The 20,069-nt window shown below is 52.6% G+C and overlaps 3 protein-coding genes across 19 annotated transcripts in view; 2 read left to right on the top strand and 1 right to left on the bottom strand.

Moving 5' to 3' along the window:
• The window catches only part of RNASE13 (ribonuclease A family member 13 (inactive)), a 49,336-nt gene extending 45,739 nt beyond the window's left edge, over nucleotides 1-3,597 (top strand). For 5 of the 10 annotated variants that reach the window (XR_011465719.1, XR_011465716.1, XR_011465717.1 and 2 more), the window contains 3 exons: nucleotides 1,276-1,463; nucleotides 1,666-1,774; nucleotides 1,915-2,051. Coding sequence is in view for 2 of the 10 variants with exons in the window: in XM_070378310.1 (XP_070234411.1) it covers nucleotides 2,384-2,845 (462 nt within the window). In the remaining 8 variants the exon portion in view is untranslated. Of the gene's footprint in view, nucleotides 1-1,275; nucleotides 1,464-1,665; nucleotides 1,775-1,884; nucleotides 2,101-2,375 lie in introns of those variants that run through there. The other 5 variants (XR_011465715.1, XR_011465714.1, XR_011465718.1 and 2 more) reach the window with 4 other exon arrangements.
• On the bottom strand, nucleotides 2,500-10,433 carry TPPP2 (tubulin polymerization promoting protein family member 2). 3 transcript variants are annotated; one of them, XM_070378306.1, is made up of 6 exons: nucleotides 8,922-10,432; nucleotides 8,691-8,807; nucleotides 6,386-6,621; nucleotides 5,986-6,139; nucleotides 3,861-4,953; nucleotides 2,503-2,637 (listed from the first exon to the last, which is right to left on the bottom strand). In XM_070378306.1, exons 2-5 carry the CDS (start codon nucleotides 8,724-8,726, stop codon nucleotides 4,765-4,767), a joined length of 615 nt encoding a protein of 204 aa, XP_070234407.1. In that variant the 5' UTR covers nucleotides 8,727-8,807; nucleotides 8,922-10,432; the 3' UTR covers nucleotides 2,503-2,637; nucleotides 3,861-4,764. The 3 variants fall into 3 exon arrangements, with proteins under 3 accessions (XP_070234408.1, XP_070234407.1, XP_070234406.1); XM_070378307.1 differs by having other exon boundaries at nucleotides 2,500-2,637; nucleotides 4,816-4,953; nucleotides 8,691-10,433; XM_070378305.1 differs by having other exon boundaries at nucleotides 8,691-10,432.
• Nucleotides 10,434-10,480: 47 nt separating this feature from the next.
• On the top strand, nucleotides 10,481-19,125 carry NDRG2 (NDRG family member 2). 6 transcript variants are annotated; one of them, XM_070378301.1, is made up of 17 exons: nucleotides 10,481-10,564; nucleotides 12,196-12,262; nucleotides 12,979-13,059; nucleotides 13,401-13,442; nucleotides 13,828-13,933; nucleotides 14,192-14,312; nucleotides 14,494-14,556; nucleotides 15,427-15,487; nucleotides 15,681-15,767; nucleotides 15,948-16,004; nucleotides 16,170-16,273; nucleotides 16,740-16,784; nucleotides 17,072-17,123; nucleotides 17,509-17,556; nucleotides 17,812-17,847; nucleotides 18,001-18,052; nucleotides 18,295-19,123. In XM_070378301.1, the coding sequence occupies exons 3-17, from the start codon at nucleotides 12,985-12,987 to the stop codon at nucleotides 18,459-18,461; spliced, it is 1,116 nt and encodes a 371-aa protein (XP_070234402.1). In that variant the 5' UTR covers nucleotides 10,481-10,564; nucleotides 12,196-12,262; nucleotides 12,979-12,984; the 3' UTR covers nucleotides 18,462-19,123. The 6 variants fall into 6 exon arrangements, with proteins under 6 accessions (XP_070234402.1, XP_070234405.1, XP_070234401.1 ...); XM_070378300.1 differs by lacking the exon at nucleotides 10,481-10,564 and adding an exon at nucleotides 11,135-11,220; XM_070378302.1 differs by lacking the exon at nucleotides 10,481-10,564 and adding an exon at nucleotides 12,036-12,060.
• The last annotated feature ends 944 nt before the right edge of the window (nucleotides 19,126-20,069 follow it).

The raw sequence follows: 20,069 nt of genomic DNA, 5'->3' as shown, positions 1-20,069 counted from the left end.
ACTGGTTCAGAAGAACTGAGGGTGGGGGTGAGAGTGGGAGGAGAGAGCAGCATTCTAGGTAGAGGAGATAAGATGAACAAGATGTGGTGGAAGCAGGCAGGGATGGAGATTCAGTTGGAGACATGGTGGGGGCCACGTCACGGAGGTCTTCTGCCCTATGAGATGGAGAGTCCTCTTGTGGTTGGAGAGTGTGTCGTGTCCAAGAGAAGGAGATCCTGAGCAGGAGAAGGAATAGGAATGGAAGAGACAGGTTCGAGGAAAATTTTAGTTAAGAGATTGTCAGGGCTGCGTGACTGATGGACTCGAGCTCATACCAGTGCCAGGCCCTGAGCTAAGAGCTCCTGATATACATCTTCATGAATCCTAATACTTCTTCGAGGTATGGAATATTATCCTCACTGACAGATGAAGAAACTGAAACTTATACTGGTTTAGTGAACTAAGATCCATGGTGCACAGCCTGGAAGCATCAGAGCCAGGATTCAATTCCTGGTCTGTTTGGCTCAAAAGCTTTGCTCTTAACCATCTTGTAGTACTGCCTCCAAATGGATGGGATTCGGGAGAGGGTAAGGTGGAGGATCATTCTCAGATTTCTTGCAGAGGTAACTGAGGAAACAGACAAGGCAGGAGGGAAAGCAAGCTGGAGGAGGATGGGTTTGGTTTTGGAGTCTGCCTTGTGTTGTCGGAAAGAGCAAGTTTGGACTTTGCTGGTGGCGCGGTGAATAAGAATCCTCTGCCAATGCAGGAGTGACCGGTTTGGTCCCTGGCACAGGAAGATTCCACATGGCTTGGGGCAACTAAGTCTCGCAACTACTGAAGCCTGTATGCCCACGCTCTGCAACGAGAGAAGCCACTGCAAAGAGAAGCCTGTGCGTCATGACCAGAGAGTAACCCCTGCTCTTTGCAAGTAGGGAAAGCCTGTGCACAGCAATGAAGACCCAGCACAGCCATAAATAAATAAATAAAAAGAAAATTTCTTAAAAGAAAAAACAAAGAGCAAGGTTAAGGGGGGCTGTGAATGAGGAACACCCGTGGATCTCCCCATGCCCCCTACCCCTTGTGAATCACACACCAGCTTTGGAACACTCAGGGTTCTGTTCTGACTCCCCTTTCCTGCTCTCCAGGGAGAGAATGGTAAGCTGTCCTAAGACACAACCTGGACAACAGGTGCTGGAGGCAAGGCCGAGAAGCCCGTGGAAGTCCAGGACTGTGAAGGGGCAGGGGTTGATGAAAACCATTTAGTAGCCTGGCCCTTTTTTTTTTTTTTTTAAACAGCAAGAATCTGATCTACTGGGCACCGGCCCACACCGCCTCCAGCCCAGGCGACGCTGTCTACTTCCACCTGACAAGTTTGAGCCTTCCGGGTCAGCACTCATAAGTTTCCAGGAGTGCCCTGATGCTAAAGGGCCTGAGGTTACAAGGTCAGCGTGATCACCACTGGAGTGCAGTCGGTGACGGAGATGGTGAGGGGTCCACAGAATGGTCTTTGGTTCTTAGCCCAGCACTCAGGCGGCAGGGAGGCTCCCTTGTATATGTGGCCCCGGGGCCCCCAGGAGTGGGATGAGAGAGTGGGAGACCCGCTGTTCTCTGAGGGTCAGGAATAAGCATCACCTTGTTTCTCAGAAACATGACAGTGCTTTCCTTATCACCTTTCCACGGGAGCAGGGCCTGTGAACCAGAGAAGACATCAAAGGAAGCCTAAGAACCGGGGGATTTCTGGCAAGGAGACTGGAACTTAGTGTTCTGATGACACCAGAGAGGAGGAGAGCAGAAGGTAAATGGCTCTTTCCTCCTCCTCATCCAGCCCCCTCAGCCCAAGGGGCTCCTCAATCCCAGGGGACATGCCCTCCTCCCACACCAGTCTTTATCCACCAATCTTTCTAGCCTCTTCTCTCACCTGTTGGCTGTCCTTAGCCTCAGGCAGGAAGACTCCGCCTCTGTCCTGCTGCCTTCCAGCTCCCATCCCTCCTAAGCTGCAGTCAGGGAAGTGCTGCTGAGCCTGTCACTTCTGGACCCTCTGCATTTTTACCAGAAGGACTAACCAGGCCAGGGTAACCAGGAAGAGCCTCTTACCCAAGGACCAGTTGGACCTCTTATTTCGTAAGTGTCACAGCTCCCAGATGGATGGGGTGAAGCTGAGATTCTAAGGTAGACCCAGGGACATGGGGAATGGTTAGAGGTGGCCGACCAGCGGGGTGACCTTGGGCAAATGTCTCCTCTCTCTGATGCATGAGGACTTGGGCTGCATGATCTCTGAGGGACAGTTGGGCCTTGAGGGCATAGGGGAGGGCGCACTGGGGAGGCTGGGGGCACACTGGAGGCTCTGGGCAGGGACAGCCAGCCACCTCTGTCTCCAACCACCTTAACTCTGCCAGCAGGAAGAATGGCACCACTTGTGGCCCAGCTCCTCTTCCTCCAGGTTGTTCTAGGGACAGCTTTGCTTGAAAACATCAAGACTCAGCTTGCCATCAAGAACTTCCGTACCTTACACGTTGACTATCCCAAGGTTACCTACGCCCAAGGTTTCCAAGGTTACTGCAATGGTCTGATGTCCTATGTTCGGGGCAGGCAAGAAAGCTGGTATTGCCCAAGGATCCATTATGTCTTACATGCCCCTTGGACAGTCATCTGGAAGTTCTGCAAATACAGTGAGAGCTTCTGTGAGAATTACAATGAATACTGCACGCTCACCAAGGACTCCATCCCGCTCACAATTTGCTCCCTGTACCCCAGACAGCCGCCGACCAGCTGCCGTTACAACAGCACCCTGACCAACCAAAGGCTCTATCTGCTCTGCTCTGAAAAGTATGATGGTGAACCCATAGATATCATTGGCCTCTACTAGGAAGGGAAGCCTTTGGTCTAAAACCACCCCCGCAACTCCCCGTGCATGGCCACTGCTACACACTAGCCTGTCCCCACTCCTGAAGCTCAGATTCCTGGTACAAGGCTTCCTTTCTGGCTTCACAGGCAGGCAGAGTCCCCTCCCAAGAGACCAGGGAGGCAGGAAGTATGTCCAGACTTTTGGTCACCATGCAACATTGTACTGTCTTTTAGGCCTTTTCCGTCTTGTTTCCCTCCCCCCACCACCCCCGCCACCGTTCTCGCTCTCCCACAGACCGTTTTACCCACCCAAGAAGCTGACTGTGTCCAGTTGGCAGCGACTGTCCATCTACTGGGCCAGATTCTGAATCCTGGCCGGAGTCCCAGAGCCTCAGCTCACACCATGGCACCGGTTCCGAGTCTCAAATCCTCTCCCTGCCACCTTTCCCTTCTCGGTCTTCCCCATGTCCCTTACGATTCCCTCCACTCGCTCACCCGTATGGTGGCTATCTCTAGCTGTAGGACCCTCCCTAAGAGTCTTAGACTCATATCAGCTTCATTTCTCCAGGCCATCCCCCTCAGCTCTCAGTCTCTCCCCAACTCCTCCAACCTCTTTAGTCATCCTGTATTCTTTCTCTGACCTCTTTTCCTTCCATCCTTCTCGCCTTGGACCACTGGAGTTTTAAGTTATCTTCTCTGACCTGTTCTCCCAGAGATTCCTGCATCCTTTTCCTTCCTGAAGCTCCTTCTGATATCCCCCCAAATCCAGGATCTGCCTCTGACAAGGCAGGGATGAAGTGGGCTCAGCTGTGGTCACAGAAGGTTTTAAAACCATATTTGAATTATGTAAGATACAACCATTGGATGAAATTGGGAGAAGGGTACATGGGATCTCTCTGTATTTTTTTTACATCTGCCTGTGAGTCTAATCATTGCAAAATAAAAAGATAAAAAGCACATCTGAATTAGTTCTGATTTCATTACTTTTCCTGCAATGCATCAGAACTCCTACTCTCAGAGTCCTGGAAGTCACCCACCTCTGGCCATCTTCCTGGGCCACCCTTTGGCAGTAGGGTCAGTAGGATCTTCTGTTCCACATCTACCACGATGGAGGTGGGTGGGGTAAGACTCAGCTCTGGACTGGGTTGAAAATGAAGTCTCCTTACCCTTGTTGTGTTGTGTGCTCAGTCGTATTTGACTCTTGCGACCCCATGGACTGTAGCCCACCAGGCTCCTCTGTCTATGGAATTTTCCAGGCAAGTATATTGGAGTGGATTGTCATTTCCTACTCCAGGGGATCTTCCTGACCCAAGGATAGAACCCATGTCTCCTGCACATCTCCAGCAATGCAGGCACATTCTCGAGCCACCAGGGAAACCCTTAGCTCTAGAATAAGCTCATAACAGGAGTTAGGCTAAGTAGATCCTTGATCCTTGGCCACCAGATCTCTGGTGTCTATTTCTTCCCCAACAGAACATGGACTGCAGCAGATGAGGAAGGTGGAGGGACAGGGAACGGTCTCATTGCTAGTATTTGGGCCATGCTATGTCAAATCGGGAACTGCTACTCCCCTTTGGGATGCTGGGGGTGATGGATACTGGTAATGTGTGAGCACAACTAACAAATACTTTTGCCTCCACAGCTAGTTTATCGCTTATCTCCAAGTATATTCCTCAGCCATGTTCTTAGAAGGAGCTGTTGAGGGGGATGCTACCCAGTGATGAGGAGGCCAAGTAGAACGAAGGACATGCTTCTGGGAAGGCCTACCCTTGGGTTTCTCGGCTCTTCTCTCTGTTTCTGCACCAAGGGTCCCTCATCCTTCCCCGGGTGGAAGACGGAGCTCATGAACTGCTGCACACACAGATGTTTATTGTCCCCTCCAAGCTCCCTGGTGTTCAAGATGCAGGGTCAAGGGCCAACAGGCGAAGATGAGGCTACTCCCTAGTTGCTGCCCTTCTTATCATACGTGCCAGCACCCTTGTAGCCACTCACGTAGCCTGAGTTGTCAGTCACGTCTTCCCGTCCCGCGATGCCTTTCCCCTTGCCACTCTCGTCAAAGCGCTCCTTGTGGGTACCGGTGTACTTGCTGGTGTCCGTCAGCCGGCTCACCCCGCCCACTGTTGTCGCTTTCTGTGGGCCAGAGGGTGAGGAGCCTGAGCCTTCTCCCTTCCTTCCCCTCCACTGTCACAGCCCTTCTCTAGAAATGGCCTTCGAGTAGTTTTATTAGTTGTCTGAGCCCATGTTCAACCCCTGGCATGGTGCTGCCTGCTTAGGGCTCAGGTGCAGACGAGAGGAGGAACTATGATAAAAGCCATCCACTCGTGAGAAAGGAATCCGGGGCATGGGAATGAGTAGGGAGGTGTGTGTGGATTTTTCTGCTTCCAGAGAAGCTATTTTGACTAGGCTGCAGCCAGAGGACTTCAATCGCAGACCTAAAACACAAGTTCTGTCCTGCTGTGCTGTGCTTAGTCGCTCAGTCTTGTCCAGCTCTTTGTGACCCCATGGACTGTAGCCCTCCAGGCTCCTCTATCCATGGGGATTCTCCAGGCAAGAATACTGGAGTGGGTTGCCATGCCCTCCTCTATGGGATCTTTCCAACCCAGGGATCAAACCCAGGTCTCCAGCATTGCAAGCAAATTCTTTACCATCTGAGCCATCAGGGAAGCCCCTCTGTCCTGCTGGGAAGGCCCTATTTGAAACCCACAGTAGAAAGAGCTTTTAGTAGAGAGGGGATAAATAGGGAACAGAAAGGTGGGTCGAGGCAAGAGGTCAGATATTAGACCTTACATAAGAGCGCAAAGAGGAGTAGGGAGCAGGTAGCATGTGCTCTGTGCTCAGTGTTTCCCCAAAGCCACCTGGCCCTGGTGGCTTGGCCCAGATCCTGGATACTTGGGAATGAGTCTAAGTTTTACTATTAAAATAGGTGTGAAAAGAAAAATAAGTAAATAAATAAAATCGCTGTGGACCTTGGGTAAGTCACTTCTCACGGTTTCCTCACTTCTGAAATGACTCGATGATCTCTAAAAGTGCCCAAAGGCCTTCTGCCCCGTCTCCCTTCTGCTATTGAAAAGGGTTGGGGACATTGGTGCAGAGGAGGGGAGATGAGAGCAGCAGGGACTCAGGGAAGCAGAGTCAGGGTTAGGAATGAAGTCTGTCACTCACAGTAACACCAGTGGTAGCTGGGTCCTTGCCCTCCATGAGCTTATAAATGTTCTCCAGGGCTTCATCCGGGCTTTTACCCTTGAATCGCTTCTGGCCCAGTTCCTTCATTGCTTCCTGGAACTGTTGGAATGTGATGGTTCGGGCATTCTTGGCCCTGGTCAGTAAGACAGAAATCCAGGAACTGGGGAACATGAAGTCATTGCTTTCCAAGGTCCAGCCCTCCTCTTACTCAGACGGGGCCTCTATACACTGAATGTCTTGAGGTCAGGGCCTAGCAGAGCCAGGCACCCAGTAGGTGCTCAGGAGACCTGTTACAAATGTTCTACTGCAGAAACCCTGCCACATCCCATGACCTTGCTTGTTTTACTCACCACCCCCACACCCGTCTGTGGTCCCTTACTTGACTTTGCTGAAAACGATGTCCACGTCAGTGGAGGTGACCGTCTTGCCATCCATGATGCCACAGTCTTTGCACAGCTTGGAGAAGTTCTTGTTGTTCATTTCAGTGCCACTGCTTGACGATTCTCCAAAGACAGCAAACCGCTGGAACGTTCTTTCTGCTTCTGATGCCATGGTCAACGGGAGGTAGGGGAGGACAGTAAGGGGGGAGGCTTGGGGGTGAGGGAGGGGGGAGGACTGAGGAGTAAGAATGATGAAGGTTACAGTAAAATCAGAATCAGCAACAGCAACAAACACACCCGTCCGACCTACTGTTCCCAGTACGAGGGATACTAGTGTGGATCCTACATACTGAATAATCACCACTGCCAACCACTTCCCCACCACTTCTGTGTACCTGAGAGTGCCTGGATGGTGTCTGACCCTAACCAGCCTCTGTAGGTAAGTGTGTGCAGATCCGTGGGAGCCGGCTGGCTGAGGAGACTGGGGGGCAGTGGGGAGGGAGACAGGGAGGAGAGGGAAGTTTCTGTGACCTCAGCAGTGTTTATGTGACATCATTTTCAGCCCCTGTTACAGCTCTAATCTTGGGGGAGGGGGTCTTGGGTCCCTACCTTGCATGCTGCATTGAGCATGTTACCAAACTCCTGATCTCTGCAAGTGACCAAGCTTCCCTCATTGGTTCAGCCCTGCTTGAACCAGTCCTCTGGTCCTAGTTAAACTGTCTTATACTCTGTCCCTCAACAAAAGTTGAGGAGAGCTCAGGGAAGGAGTTAAGGGAAACAGGTTGACATCAGTCTAGCACTGTCCCTTTTTCATCTCCTGGCCGGGTTAATGACCCACATGGAGAATCCCACTGGCTTTGGCAGACCAGGCTCAATAGGAACTTGAAATGGCTTCCAGTTTGGGCCCCACACGGAAAGAGTGTGGGCCTTGTAGGGTCACACACCTGGCTGGGTTAGGGTGAGGGTGAGCCTCAGACTCTCAAAATCTTCCAGATAATTTTAATTTTCTATGCAGGTCAGGGATATTTTTTTCTTCCCATGCCACATGGCTTCTGGAATCTTAGTTCACTGACCAGGGACTGAACCTAGGCTCTCGGCAGTGAAGGCTCTGAGTAACTACTGGACCACTAGGGAATGCCCTCCCCTCTCTTTTTAAAGTAATGCTGTAATTTTACTCAGTTTTTACTACATGTGTTGTTTCTTCTTTCAGAAGGAGTTTCTCTTTGGCCTTTTCTCTTGCTGGAAACCATCTAGAGCAATGAACTTCATGGCTCCTAAAATAGAGCCACTAGGTCGGTGACTTCCCTCCCCATCCCATCTAATCAGTCACCAATTTCTGTAATTCCCTTGTCTTATAAATCCACTCCTTCCTTTCCATTCCTGTTACTCCCACTCTTTATTCAAGTCCCTGTCATCTCATATCTAGTTGATTATTCTGGCTTCTAAATGACCTCTTTCCTAAGTCAAATGCCTTACCCTCAACCACTCCATAATCCATCTCTTCTTAACCCTCCGCTCCCAATCAGATTATTTTCACAAAACAATTACTTATCCATTGTTCCTGATCAAGAACACTCTGGATCTTCAAAATTTTTTGAAGAGTCAACCCTTTTCACCTGTCATTCAAGGACCTTCACACTTGGCTCCAATCCACCTTACCAGATGTCACATTTCATCAGTATTACTCTGCATTTGTGGCTATAATGACCTAATCACTCTATGCTGCAGAGGCTACCTGAAGCCTGGTAGAGACAGAATAACTTTGGAGAGGATTGAATCCAGGGATTTAAGTCCTAGATAAATCATTTACTAGTGAGTGGCCTTGAGCAAGAGACTAAACACCTCTGAGCTTTAATTTCTTCATCTGTACAGTGAGGACAATAATATTTATCTTATAGTATTGGGGGGGGATACTATGTAGGAATTATCTTCCACGTAGTAGCTACTATGCAGTTCATCAAATTAACTTGTGTATTTCTGTCCCTAAACTTTCCTTTATGATCTCTCTGCCTTAATAGAATGCCCCTCCTTCTCACGCAAGTACTGTACTGTACTTCTCATAGGATGCTTTACCCTAAGAACAAAACCCTTTCCTTCTCTGAATTATACTAAGATAATGGTTCTTAGCCTGTGGGCTGAAGCCTCTTTGGGCAAGGGTTTCTGAGTTATTGAGGGCCTGTGGAACCTATATATATATATATACACACACACAGAAGACTGGTCATTGAGTAAATAATAAACTTTGCACATGTAAGTGCATACATGCATAGATGTTACAATTACCAGAAGACTGAACAAACTTACCTGAAAGTATTTGCTGAATTCACAGTTGGTCTCCATCAGGGGATTTTAAAATCATCATTTGGGAATGGAAGTCTCTGATCTCCCACTTGAAAAGGATGGGAAACTCTTCCTATAGCACTTATTGTGTAAACAATTAATCTTATATTATTACGTCATTCTGAACGTTTTCTATCTTTGTATCTTCTCTCAACTACTGGATCCTAAGCTCTAGAGAGGTATGACTAGACTCACACTTCTTTGAATTCCATCTATACAGTGGCTTGCGCAGAGCAGGTCCTTATTGTTGCCAACTGGAAGGTATAGTTTGAAGCTGCTTCTTGGTCCAAGAGAAGGAAGTTAGGGAAATTGTTCTTGTTGGGCCACTGACACTGGACCAGGCTGAGATCTGCCCTGATAAGGAGGGACCCCATCTTAGAGCAGAAGCAGCCTCTTACTGCCTGTGGCAGGCTGAGACCCCTAGCCTAGGAAGCAAACAGATTCCAGTGGAAATTTCCTGACTCCTGCCTGCCCTACGCCCCTGCGTAGGCCCCTTATCAGGTTCCCCCTGAGTCATCCTGACCCAGAGACGGATTTAGATGCTGGAACCTCCAGGTCCTTCCCTCCCCCACTCCAAGTAAGACCTACTTTAGATACATCAGAGGAGGCAGCAGGCAGAATTTCTCACTGTAGGCTCTCTTTTCTCCCCCAGTTCCAGCTGGGCTGGGAGAGGTCTCTTCTGTCCTATGCATTTTTATCTACAGTCCCAATTCCAGCAGGCTTTTCCTTGTCCAGGAGAGTGTTAAACTGGCATCCAGAGGGGAGAGGGGACTAGGCAAGGAGCCAGGGGTGCCCAGCTTCTGTGTCAGTTTCTGGGTAAATGGTTATGAAGGGAGTGGGGAAGGGAATGGAGGAAAACTTGGGTGCCCCAAATTGGGGAGTCTAGAGGGAATCCTTTAGGTTTGGGGTTGTTAAAAGCTGGATTTGATTAGTCGGGATCTACTCTGGGTCACCTCCTCCCTCTTGGCCCCTCCTTTCCAATAGACCCTGCCAAGTGGGGATGAAAGGGGCATTGATGTTCCTTGGATGGGAGGGGGTGGTGAGGGTGGTTGTGGGGGGTGGTTCCCAGGCAGGAGGGGGAAAGCAATTTAGGGGTCTTGGGGGGGCAGTCTGAGCTGGTGTTGCAGTTGGCAGCTCCAGTTCCATTGGCCATTGTTCCCAACTGGCCTGGCGCCCAGCCCCCGAAATGGCAACTCAGGAACCAGGCTGAAGGAGGATGGGGTGGGGACCTCTGGGGGAAGGGAACCTGGAAAGGGCGCAGGTGGGGAGAAATCCAGTCTGTGTCCTTTTGTGTAAGACAACTTTGAATCCCTTTAGCCTCATAACTATCTCATTCTGGGTGACTTTTCCCCGAGGGGCACAGGGAGGGTGCATATAGGTGGGGAGGGAGCAGGGTGAGTGAGGGATCCAGGCCGTCACACCCACCCAGGCCCTAAGAGACGCCACAGTCCCTGAGAAACCATTGCCTTGGCTGGCCCTAGCCGGCCTCCTTCTCTGGGCCAGAATAGAAGGGGTTAGCACTGAAGCCACAGGGTCTCTTGGGTCCCAGCCCGGGACACTGCGTCCTCCCTAAACCCCCACCCCACTTCCACAGAGTTAACTCCACCTCTGTGCCTGTTTACCCAAGAGTCAGCACCCCTGGGGGTCCTGGCCCCTCCTCCGCCCCTCCTTGGGGCCTTGACCCGGGAGTCCCCGTTGGCCATCCTTTCCCCACCCTCCCGCGATCTCCCTCTATTTATAGCGGCCCCCCGCATCCCCCCCCTCCCTCCCCGCCTTGTTTTCCAACTTCTCAGGGAGCAACCCGGAGAGCAGTCGCCCGGACACTGCAGAGAGAGGAGGTACCAGGACCCTGGGCGCCCAGAAATTGTAACTCCCGCGCCCTCGACGCCCCCACTCCCTAGTCGGTGCAGGCACACCTCCCCTCTCCGCGGTCGAGACCCTCGCCTCCTCAGCAGCGATCCTTCTTTGGCCTAGCCCTCTGTTTCCAGGCGGGTGGAGTCAAAATCGTGGGGTGCCAGCACCCTGGCTTCGTCTCCCTTTTACCCGTTCCCACCTCGGAGTCGGGGCGCAGGAAGGAGCCTGAGTGCTACAGGCAGGGCCAGATCACGGGTGGGGGCGGTGCTGAGAGCGGGCGTGGGGATCCCCCACGGGACTAAGGGATCCCCCACACCCACAGCCGCCCGGTTGCCGGGGTCGGGGCGGGGGCGGGTAGTGAATGTTGTGGGGAGCGCGGGCCGGAGTCTGGAAGCACCCAGCAGTTGGCTTTCTTTAGAGTTCCCCTCGGGCCCCCAGCGCTGCCCCTCCCGGAGCTGTGGGAGGCTCCGGGCGGGGTGAAGGGGGGCGTGTTTACCAGGGGTCTGGGGCGGATCTGCGGGGAGCTGGCGGCCGGTGGGCGGGCTGGGGCGGGCCGGGGGCGGGTCTGTGGGGAGCCCGAGCCGGGGCGGGCCGGGGAGTCAAAGGCAAGTGAAGGTGGAAGCGGCGGCGGCGGCAGCAGGTAGGGGGAAGGGCGGGAGTGGGGCCGCGGGGCCAGGCTGGCACCTGGGGGTGCCGGGAGGCGCTTGGATCCCAACGTCTCGGAGAGTACGGCTTGTGGGCAGGAGCCGGCCCACAGGGCCGCGAGGCCGCGGCGCACAGAGGCGGAGGCTCCGCGGGCTGCAGGGCGTGTTTAGGGCGTGCACGAAGTTGAGTTCGGGGTCCAGGGCTCTCCGCGCCAGCCGCGCGAATTGTCAGTCCCCACGCGGATGGCAGCGAGGGGACTCGGAGGGACAGGTTCCGGGGGCTGGGCCCAGTCAGTTCCATCTGTCCTCCCCATCCCTTCCCAGCTGGCTCTCGGCCCTTGCGGGTCGTCGGGGCACGCTGGGGAGAGACTGTGGAAACGCCCCCTACACACCCCTTCTCCACTTTCGGGACCCACACCGAAACTGGGTGGAGGACAGAAGCGAAAGCACGAGGCTTAAAAAAAATTTTTTTTAATGGTGGAAAGAAACAGTCGTGCTCTGCCACCCCATCTCACTCGAGAGCTGTCAAAAATCTTGGGGATCCCTTAGTCCCCACTTTAATTTGCAAATAAGAAATTGAGCGCAAGAGTAGTGACAGACAGAGCCAAGGTCACAGTGGGAGCAGCAGAGCCTGGGGTAGAATCCAGAGGTTCTGACATAAGACACGCTCTTTCCTCCACATCAGCACTTCCTTCTCTCCTCTCCCCGCCCCGCCCCCGGCCCCCCGCCCCGCTTCCCAAGCCTGGACTGATACCTGCTGTGTTGCCCGGCAGACCACGGCAGCCTGTATTGATTCTAGCTGAAGCCTGGAGAAGACTTGTTCACTGGACTCGTGGGTACAGATTGGGAGGGTTAGTGACCTGGCAGGGATTGGTGACCCAGATAGTCCAGGTCTTGGCTTAGGTTTTTTGTCTCTAAAAGATCCAGGATTTGTCTCCCATGTCATTGACCTCATTGCCTTGTTTTCTCAGACCCCAGAGCCAGGAGGAGTGAGAACCCTGACCCCTAACCCTACTTCATCCAGCCAATAGGAGCCAAGTAAGTGACCCCACCTCCGGGCTGCTGGTCTTTTACTCTGCTGGTCTGCACAGGTGCTCTGCTCCTCACTGGCCCCAAAGGTTGAATACATGCTACTTTATTCCAAGTCAGGAGTCTTGGGAGGAAGGGAGGCATTGGGTCTGTTGGACACAGATGTCCCTTGTCCTTCTTTTCTGGTTTCCCCCTCCCCCCCTTAGTCATGTTACTCAGGTCATTTTTAGCCCCTTTCTCTTTGCGCTGCTGACCTTGGCGCTTTAGTCGAAGGTCACAGTCAGTGGTGAACTCTCGATACCCATCCCTTGGTATCTTTAGAGCACCCAGTCGCTGAGCCACGAGTTTCACCCCCTACCTAACTAGGAGTGTGGGGTGGCCCCTAAATATAGCCTGGGAAACCTGAGCTGCCCTGCTGCCCCACCCTGATATTTCCATCCAGGATACGGGAGGGGGTACGGAAGGTGTCGGTTGTGAGGGGTGTTTGGATGGCCAGGCTGAAAGGAAGTGGTGTCCTGAGTTCTCTTCCCCAAGCCCTCTTTCCTAGCGGCCTGGCCCTACAGCTGGGGGTGCCGGACCACCTCTCTCTGTGTCCTGGAGTAGTCTTCAGCTCCTGGGGCCCTCCGCACTCAGCAGTGTCCAGTGTTGAGAGGAAGCCAGGGGTTGGGGGAGGCGTGCGGTGTAGGGGCAGCCTCCCCAGTCTCTGTGTTTCCTCACCCTGCCAGGTCACCATGGCAGAGCTGCGGGAAGTGCAGATCACGGAGGAGAAGCCGCTGTTGCCAGGGCAGACACCCGAGGTGGCCAAGGTTATCAGAGACCCCTGACTCCCAGTCCGGAATCCCAGACCTCGAAGCATAGCCCTCACTTCTTCCCCTCCTGGACTCATGATCTCATTGTCACTCACACCCCACTACGCTCTCCACGTCTCCCCATGTTATCTCTCCCCAAACACCACGGCTCAGAGTCCAGGCTTTTTTCCTGTCACTATGCTAACCTTCATCCTCTCCATGTCTCTTTTTCGTCAATCTCTTTCTGTCATTGGTCTCCGTTGGCCTCTTTGCCTACCTTTCTTTTATCTGTGTCTGTCTCTCTGTCTGTGACTCTACTGTGTGTTTCTGTGTGTATCTGTCTGTGTGTATCTCTCCAGGAGGCTGAGTTAGCTGCCCGAATCCTCCTGGACCAGGGACAGGTAACAGTTTGGGGCAGCCCCAGGTGGGAGGAGGGGCTCTTCTCGCCCCAGGAAGGAGGGGCCCCTGCCTGGTTTTCTTCTCTCTGCTTCTTCTCCTTCTATTCCAGTCCTTTCCTGTCCCCATCTCCCTGCTTTCCTGCCTTCTCCTCCCTCTTTTCTGAGTTCCCTGATGCTCTTCGATCTTTCATTATTCTTTCCCACCCCCTAAATCATCTTCCAGTGTCATTTTTACCTAAATTCTTGCTGATCCTACTTCTACTTTTTGGCTCCAGTTTCCTCTCTTTTGCCCCTACCCCTTCAACGCCCCGACTTTCATGGAGGCTCCTCTCGTGCCTCTTTTCCTCTCAGCCTGACTCCTGCCTGATGGTGACCTGTTTTCCTGCAGACTCACTCTGTGGAGACACCTTATGGCTCTGTCACTTTTACTGTCTATGGCACCCCCAAACCCAAGCGGCCAGCGATACTCACCTACCATGATGTGGGACTCAACTGTAAGGACCTTCACTTCCTCTCCCATTTCTTTCTGGGAAGAGGCTGGTGGGGCAGGGGGAGGGTAAGACTCCAGTGTGAGGGGAAGGGCAAGACTCCAGTGTGAGGGGAAGGGCCAGTATGGGAAAGGAGCCATGTGGCATGTCAAGGGGAAGTTCTCTCCTGGTCTGAATGTGGCATGAAAGAAAGAGGGTGGATTCTGACCTGGGGACATTTTCCCCGTCTGACTCTACTGTTGGGGTGATGGGGATTCTCTTTAGATAAATCCTGCTTCCAGCCGCTGTTTCAATTTGCGGATATGCAGGAAATCATTCAGAACTTCGTGCGGGTTCATGTGGATGCCCCTGGCATGGAAGAGGGGGCTCCCGTGTTCCCTTTGGGGTGAGAATTAGCTCCTTCCCTCCTCATCAGGCTGTGAGGCACATGGCAGGTATGGAGTAGATTGGATCAGGGAGGAGGAAGGGGAGGGCAAATGGTGACCCTGGGAGAGAATGAGTAGGACATGGAGGTGGGGGCCATGGGGGCAGGTTGGTGTTTTCCTTAACGTTCTTTTCTTCCCCAGGTATCAGTACCCATCTCTGGACCAGCTTGCGGACATGATCCCTTGCATCCTGCAGTACTTAAAGTGAGAGGCCTGGGGACCCCTCTGAGCCAGAGTTCTCTTTCCAGCACAAGACGGCCCGTAGAACTCCTGAGCGAGTTCTGTCTGGACTAGATGTTGTCTATTCCAGTTGAGAGGAAGTGGGTGGCTTTGGAAAGCTGACTTGAGTCAGCAGAGTAGCCCTAAGGGAGGAGGAGAAGAAAAGGGAGCTGTGTGCCTAGCCTTGCCTCAGGCTGAGGAGGGTCTGCTCTGATCTGGAAGCTAGAGAAGAAGAGGAGTGGGCGACACAGTCCCTGAGGAACCTGACAAGCCTGTCTTTCCCTCCCACTCCCTGTGCCTCCTCCAGACCGAGGCAGAGTGGGTGAGAGAAGGAAAAGAAAGCCGGGTGTGGCCTCTTCGGTGCATACTTAGTGCTGATGACACCTGGGCTCTGTCCTTGCCTTGGCTTTTCCTGGGCATCAGGGCCCTGGGCAGCTGTGGTTCACCTCTTGGGCTCTTTCTCCTGATACTTCCTGTTGTTCACCAAAGTTGTATCTTTTTTAATATCTTGCTTTAAGTGCCCCCCTTCCCAGTTCCTCTAGAGGAACCAGGAAGGAAAACAGAACTAGTTGAACTAGCTCCTGAAAATTGAGAATGGACAAAGAGCTACATAGGAAGCAGTGTCTGGTTGGTTGGCATGTGGGTGTTTCAAGACACTCACTCTCCCTGGAGGGAGCTGGGAAAAGACTACAGTGTCCATTTTTTAGCTCCTTAGCACCTTCTTTTTCAGCATCCCCCCAAAGGAAGGTCCCTTTCTGTCCTTTATGTCCATGGCCTTAGGAAGGAGGGTGAGGAGTTTGGAGAGTCAAAGTTTTGGATACCCGGACCCATTAGACCTACATTTACCTTTCACAGTTTCTCCACAATAATTGGAATTGGTGTTGGAGCTGGGGCCTACGTCCTGTCGCGATATGCTGTAAGAAATTAAAAAAAAACCCAGATAAGCAAAAGGCGGGTCCAAGGCCCAGGCAGTGTTAACAGTGTGTGCTTGGGGGGAGGCTGTGCGTACGAGGGTGGGAAGCAGGCCCCATGGAGCCTGGGGTGGGCAGAGCTCAGTGGGGAGGGGATAAGTCCATGCCTGCCTCTAACTTCCCTCTGCTGCCCCTCAGCTTACCCACCCTGATACCGTCGAGGGTCTTGTCCTCATCAACATTGATCCCAACGCCAAAGGCTGGATGGATTGGGCAGCCCACAAGGTTTGGGGGGGCCTGTGCACTGAGATCTTAGGGGGCTTCCCCTTGTGTGGGTCCATTTAGGCTCTAACAACATAACTGGCTGGCCTGTGAGCTTCAGGGAGGGGGGAAGGAGCAGGAAAGAAACTTGGGTCTCTACTCCTCATAATGTCCTGAGCTTTTTCACCTGCCCTGTCCTCATAGCTAACAGGTCTCACCTCTTCCATTTCGGAGATGATCCTTGGACATCTTTTCAGCCAGGTAAGTGGTTGTGGAAGATGGAAGAAGTAGAGGGAACCAGCAAGGACTGGAATGTGTGGGGTGATTTCCTTACTTGGGACTGATTTGGGGAGGGAAGTTTGCATCTAGTAACTGTTTTTGAGTTCTCTTCCCAGCCCTATTTATTCTCCCTCTATTTTCCTTCAGGAAGAGCTGTCCGGAAATTCTGAGTTGATACAAAAGTATAGAAATATCATTGCACATGCCCCCAACCTGGATAACATTGAACTGTACTGGAACAGCTACAACAAGTAAGTGGGCATGGATGAGAAATGTAGAAGCGGGAATGGGGGTCATGGGAGGCACAGAGGGGCCAAGGGGAGGGGAAGCAGGCTGTGCGAGGTGGGCAGGGATTGTTGGGCAGTAGGGGGCAGCTGCAGGACAGACGGGGGTTTGGGGGGTAGAATTGTGAGAAGCCGGCCATCTCTCTCTTGTTACTTCCTTGGATTTTTGGATTCCCTGAAGTAAGATGATCTCTGGTCCTCATGCCCTTCATCCCCTTCACTGCCCTCTGACCAGGGACTTGGGCACAAGTGACCATAGGGCTCATGCTTGAGGCCTGTCTGCCACCTTCTCCTTCGGTTCTCACTTGTAATCACCAATATTCAACTCTAATTTAGGGGAGGAAGATTGCTTCCTCATGGGGAAGCTGGCTTACATCTGGGTGGGTAGCACTGCTTGCCTAAAATTTCTACTCTTCTTTTAAACCCTGTTTAGTCGCCGAGACCTGAACTTTGTGCGTGGAGGCGATACCACCCTCAAGTAAGACTTTAAGGGATAAAGCTTTGCCTCTCTCCCTGGATCTTCCCCTAGTAGACGCTTATACCCTTTAGAAGGAGAGTCTTTTGCCAGGGAATTTTCTTGTCACCTCTTCCCCTATCCTGTTTAGCAAACCACCACCCTCTAGGTCCTACCCCTTTGAACTCTGTTGGTGGGGTCAGCAGGGTTCAGAAGGTTATTTTCTCTTTGGAGCCAACTGTTCTTCTGGGAGGAGGCGGAGGAGGGAGTGCCAGGGGCTCACCACCTGCTCCCCAACACTATGCCTCTAGGTGCCCTGTGATGCTGGTGGTAGGAGACCAAGCACCCCATGAAGATGCAGTGGTCAGTAGGGAGTCTTGGGGTGGGTGAAGGAGGGTGGCAGTCAGAGGGCTATCTTGCCAAGAAGCAAGCTCTGTTTGGGGACGGGGAGAGTAACTTTGGGGCATAAGAGGTTGATTCCTGACAAGAAGGAAATGGGCAGAGGCTTGATAAGAAAGGAATTTGGAGGACTCTTCTGGTGGTCCAGTGGTTAAGACTGCATGCTCCCAATGCGGGGGGCATGGGTTTGATCCCTGGTCGGGAACTAAGATTCCATATGTTGTGGGTATGGGCAAAATAAAATTAAAAAAAAAAAAAAAAAAAAATTGGGTCTGGGCCTCTGGGTTCTTTGGTTGGGAGGGGCCACTGGGAGTGTGACTTCATTCATTCAACCTTCTCCCTACTCCAGGTGGAATGTAACTCAAAACTGGACCCCACCCAGACTTCTTTCCTCAAGGTCAGTAACCCTATTCCACATTCAGCCTGACTCTTGGCCCCCGGTCCAGAGCCATAGATCTTCTCCAGATTCAGCTGCTAGGCTGGCTTCCAGGGTCCTACATGGGAGCAAGTGGGTGGGTGGAGTAAAAGAAACAGAAAACACCCCAACGGCCTGGAGTGGGAAGCCTAGGGAAGAGAGCCCTCTCGTACCTCTCGGCATGGCTCATTGGTGTATATGTATATCACTTTTTCTGGATGACTCTCTCCTGAACAGATGGCTGACTCTGGGGGGCAGCCCCAGCTGACTCAGGTGAGCGCCCCTGCCATTCGTGGGGTGGGATATTAGTGGCCCTGAACTATACCCTTTGCTACACACCCCATCTCTAACCTGCCATGGCTATGGGCTCCAGCTCAGTTTCTAACCTCACTTTGCTGTCTCCCTTTCCTCATTTTACTTTCACAGCCAGGCAAGCTGACCGAGGCCTTCAAGTACTTCCTGCAGGGCATGGGCTATAGTGAGTATGGGGGTCAGAGGCTGTCATGAAGACAAGAGGTTGTGGCATAGGAGGAGGGAGGGCCACGGGGGGCAGGAACCACTTCAGGCTAGTTCCTGGATTTACCGCCGTCTGTCAAATCAAGCTCATTGACCCCTGGCCCCATTTGTAACTCTCGTCTCCACCCAAGCACCCCACTCTGAGTTGCCTGCTTCTCTCCCCACCTCCGCTCTGACTGCTGGCTTTCCCTTCCGTCTCCACAGTGGCTTCATCCTGCATGACTCGCCTGTCCCGATCTCGCACGGCCTCCCTGACCAGCGCAGCATCCATTGATGGCAACCGGTCCCGCTCTCGCACCCTGTCCCAGAGCAGCGAGTCTGGGACTCTCTCTTCAGGGCCCCCGGGGCACACCATGGAGGTCTCCTGTTGAATGATCCTTGTTGTCCTGGTGTGGGACCCAGCCCTCACCTCCCCCAGTACTAACCTGGGAGGTGCCCAGGGCACTGGGCCCAAGTGAGCACAGGAAGCTGGGCAGATCATGTGGGGAGATGACCTTGATCTTTGATTGCTACCCTAACCTTGACCTCTAACCTGTGATTTCCCTCAGCTCCTGGGAGAGATGTCCTAATATCTCTTAGGGACCCAGACCCCTAAATGATCCCTCTCCTTCATCTTGGTGTTAGGCGGAGAAGGCATGTATCCCTGCTCCCTAATCTGGGTGTCTGTAGCTAAGGGACAAGAGGTTGTGGAAGTTGTCCGTGGTGACTCCCCCAGACTCTCCCTCCTTATCCCAGATTGCAAGGGTAAGGGGCTTTGGGCTGGGGCTCCTCTCACCAAAGCTGGCATGGTGTCGCATTAATCCTTCGTGCCTCTGAAGGGCATGGGCCTCAATGAACGTGTGACAGGGGAGAGCTGCTGGTGGGTTAGTGGTCCTCAGGACATGCCAGAAACGTTCAGTGTGGAAATGGAAGTTGGAATGGGAGGTGGTGGGCGGTGAACAAATGTGACGGAAGGGCTGGAGCTGGGCAGTAGGAAGGGGACTGGGGCCACCGGCTGCTCTAACTTTGGTAGCTATCTAGACAGCGTGTGTCTAGAGGGGGGTGGGGGGGAGCCAAGCTGGGCATGGCTGCTTGGGGCTTGGCATGGGGGTGGGAAGGGCTGCCTTGGGGCTCTGACCACTGTGTGTTATATGTGGGGTGCCCTCCTGTCTCCCACAACTTCTGCTGTAACAATAAACTATAGAGGAATCTGAGCTCCATTATTCTTCTGGGTCTGAATATGCCTGCCTTGTGCCCCTTTTCTGCCTCTCCCTGCTCAGCCCTTACATTTCCCTTCTCAAGGTGACAAAACCACAGGACAGGGCTTGTATAGCAAAAGTGTTAGTCGCGCGGTCGTGTTCAACTCTTTGTGGACCTCATGGACTGTGTGTAGCCCGCCAGGCTCCTCTGTCCATGAAATTCTCCAGGCAAGGATACTGGAGTGGGTTGCCATGTCCTCTTCCAGGGGATCTTCCTGACACAGGGATTGAACCCCGGACTCTTGAGGCAGATTCTTTACTGTCTAAGCCACCAGGGAAGCCCCTGTATAGCATAGACACACTATAAAATGTGACCTCATGGTCACTGGTCCCTACTCCAATAGCATGGTATTGCCCTTGATATTGATAGGGTATCCCAGTTGGGGACCAGAGGAGGAACTCAGATCTTAAGAGACTGGCTCACTGAGAAATGCCATAGGATTTTAGAGACATCACCAAGATCGTGATTTAAAGAAGGAAGCATAGAAAACTGACGCAAGTGTCCAAGGACATCTTTTGACTCATTTTCTGGCGGGATCCTCCCTAAGGTTCTGTAGATTTCATTTTCGATTGATCGATACAGTCAGTAGACAAGGCCTCATGCAGTTGCTAGAAAGGTTGGATTGCTCATAGTCGATCCCAATCTGAAGACTCCTTCAGGAGAGTTACAGCAAAAGAGAGGACTTCCTCTCAGGAATTTCTCCTCTTCTGTGAATCAGGGAGTTAATTAGACTATGCGTG

Source organism: Bos mutus, chromosome 10 (genome assembly GCF_027580195.1).
Source record: "Bos mutus isolate GX-2022 chromosome 10, NWIPB_WYAK_1.1, whole genome shotgun sequence".
Classification (NCBI taxonomy): domain Eukaryota; kingdom Metazoa; phylum Chordata; class Mammalia; order Artiodactyla; family Bovidae; genus Bos; species Bos mutus.
The sequence above is the reverse complement of the archived record's forward strand: the minus strand, read 5'-3'. Positions and strand labels throughout refer to the sequence as shown.

Coding starts and splice junctions, on each gene's coding strand:
- TPPP2 (XM_070378305.1), bottom strand. CDS start 8,726: ATGGAGACCAACTGTGAATTCAGCAAATACTTTCAG. Junction 6,622..8,690: donor AATTCAGCAAATACTTTCAG/GTAAGTTTGTTC, acceptor CTTACTCCTCAG/TCCTCCCCCCTCCCTCACCC. Junction 6,140..6,385: donor ATCGTTTTCAGCAAAGTCAA/GTAAGGGACCAC, acceptor CTTACTGACCAG/GGCCAAGAATGCCCGAACCA.
- NDRG2 (XM_070378301.1), top strand. CDS start 12,985: ATGGCAGAGCTGCGGGAAGTGCAGATCACGGAGGAGAAGCCGCTGTTG. Junction 15,768..15,947: donor TGGATTGGGCAGCCCACAAG/GTTTGGGGGGGC, acceptor CTGTCCTCATAG/CTAACAGGTCTCACCTCTTC. Junction 17,848..18,000: donor GGCAGCCCCAGCTGACTCAG/GTGAGCGCCCCT, acceptor TTACTTTCACAG/CCAGGCAAGCTGACCGAGGC.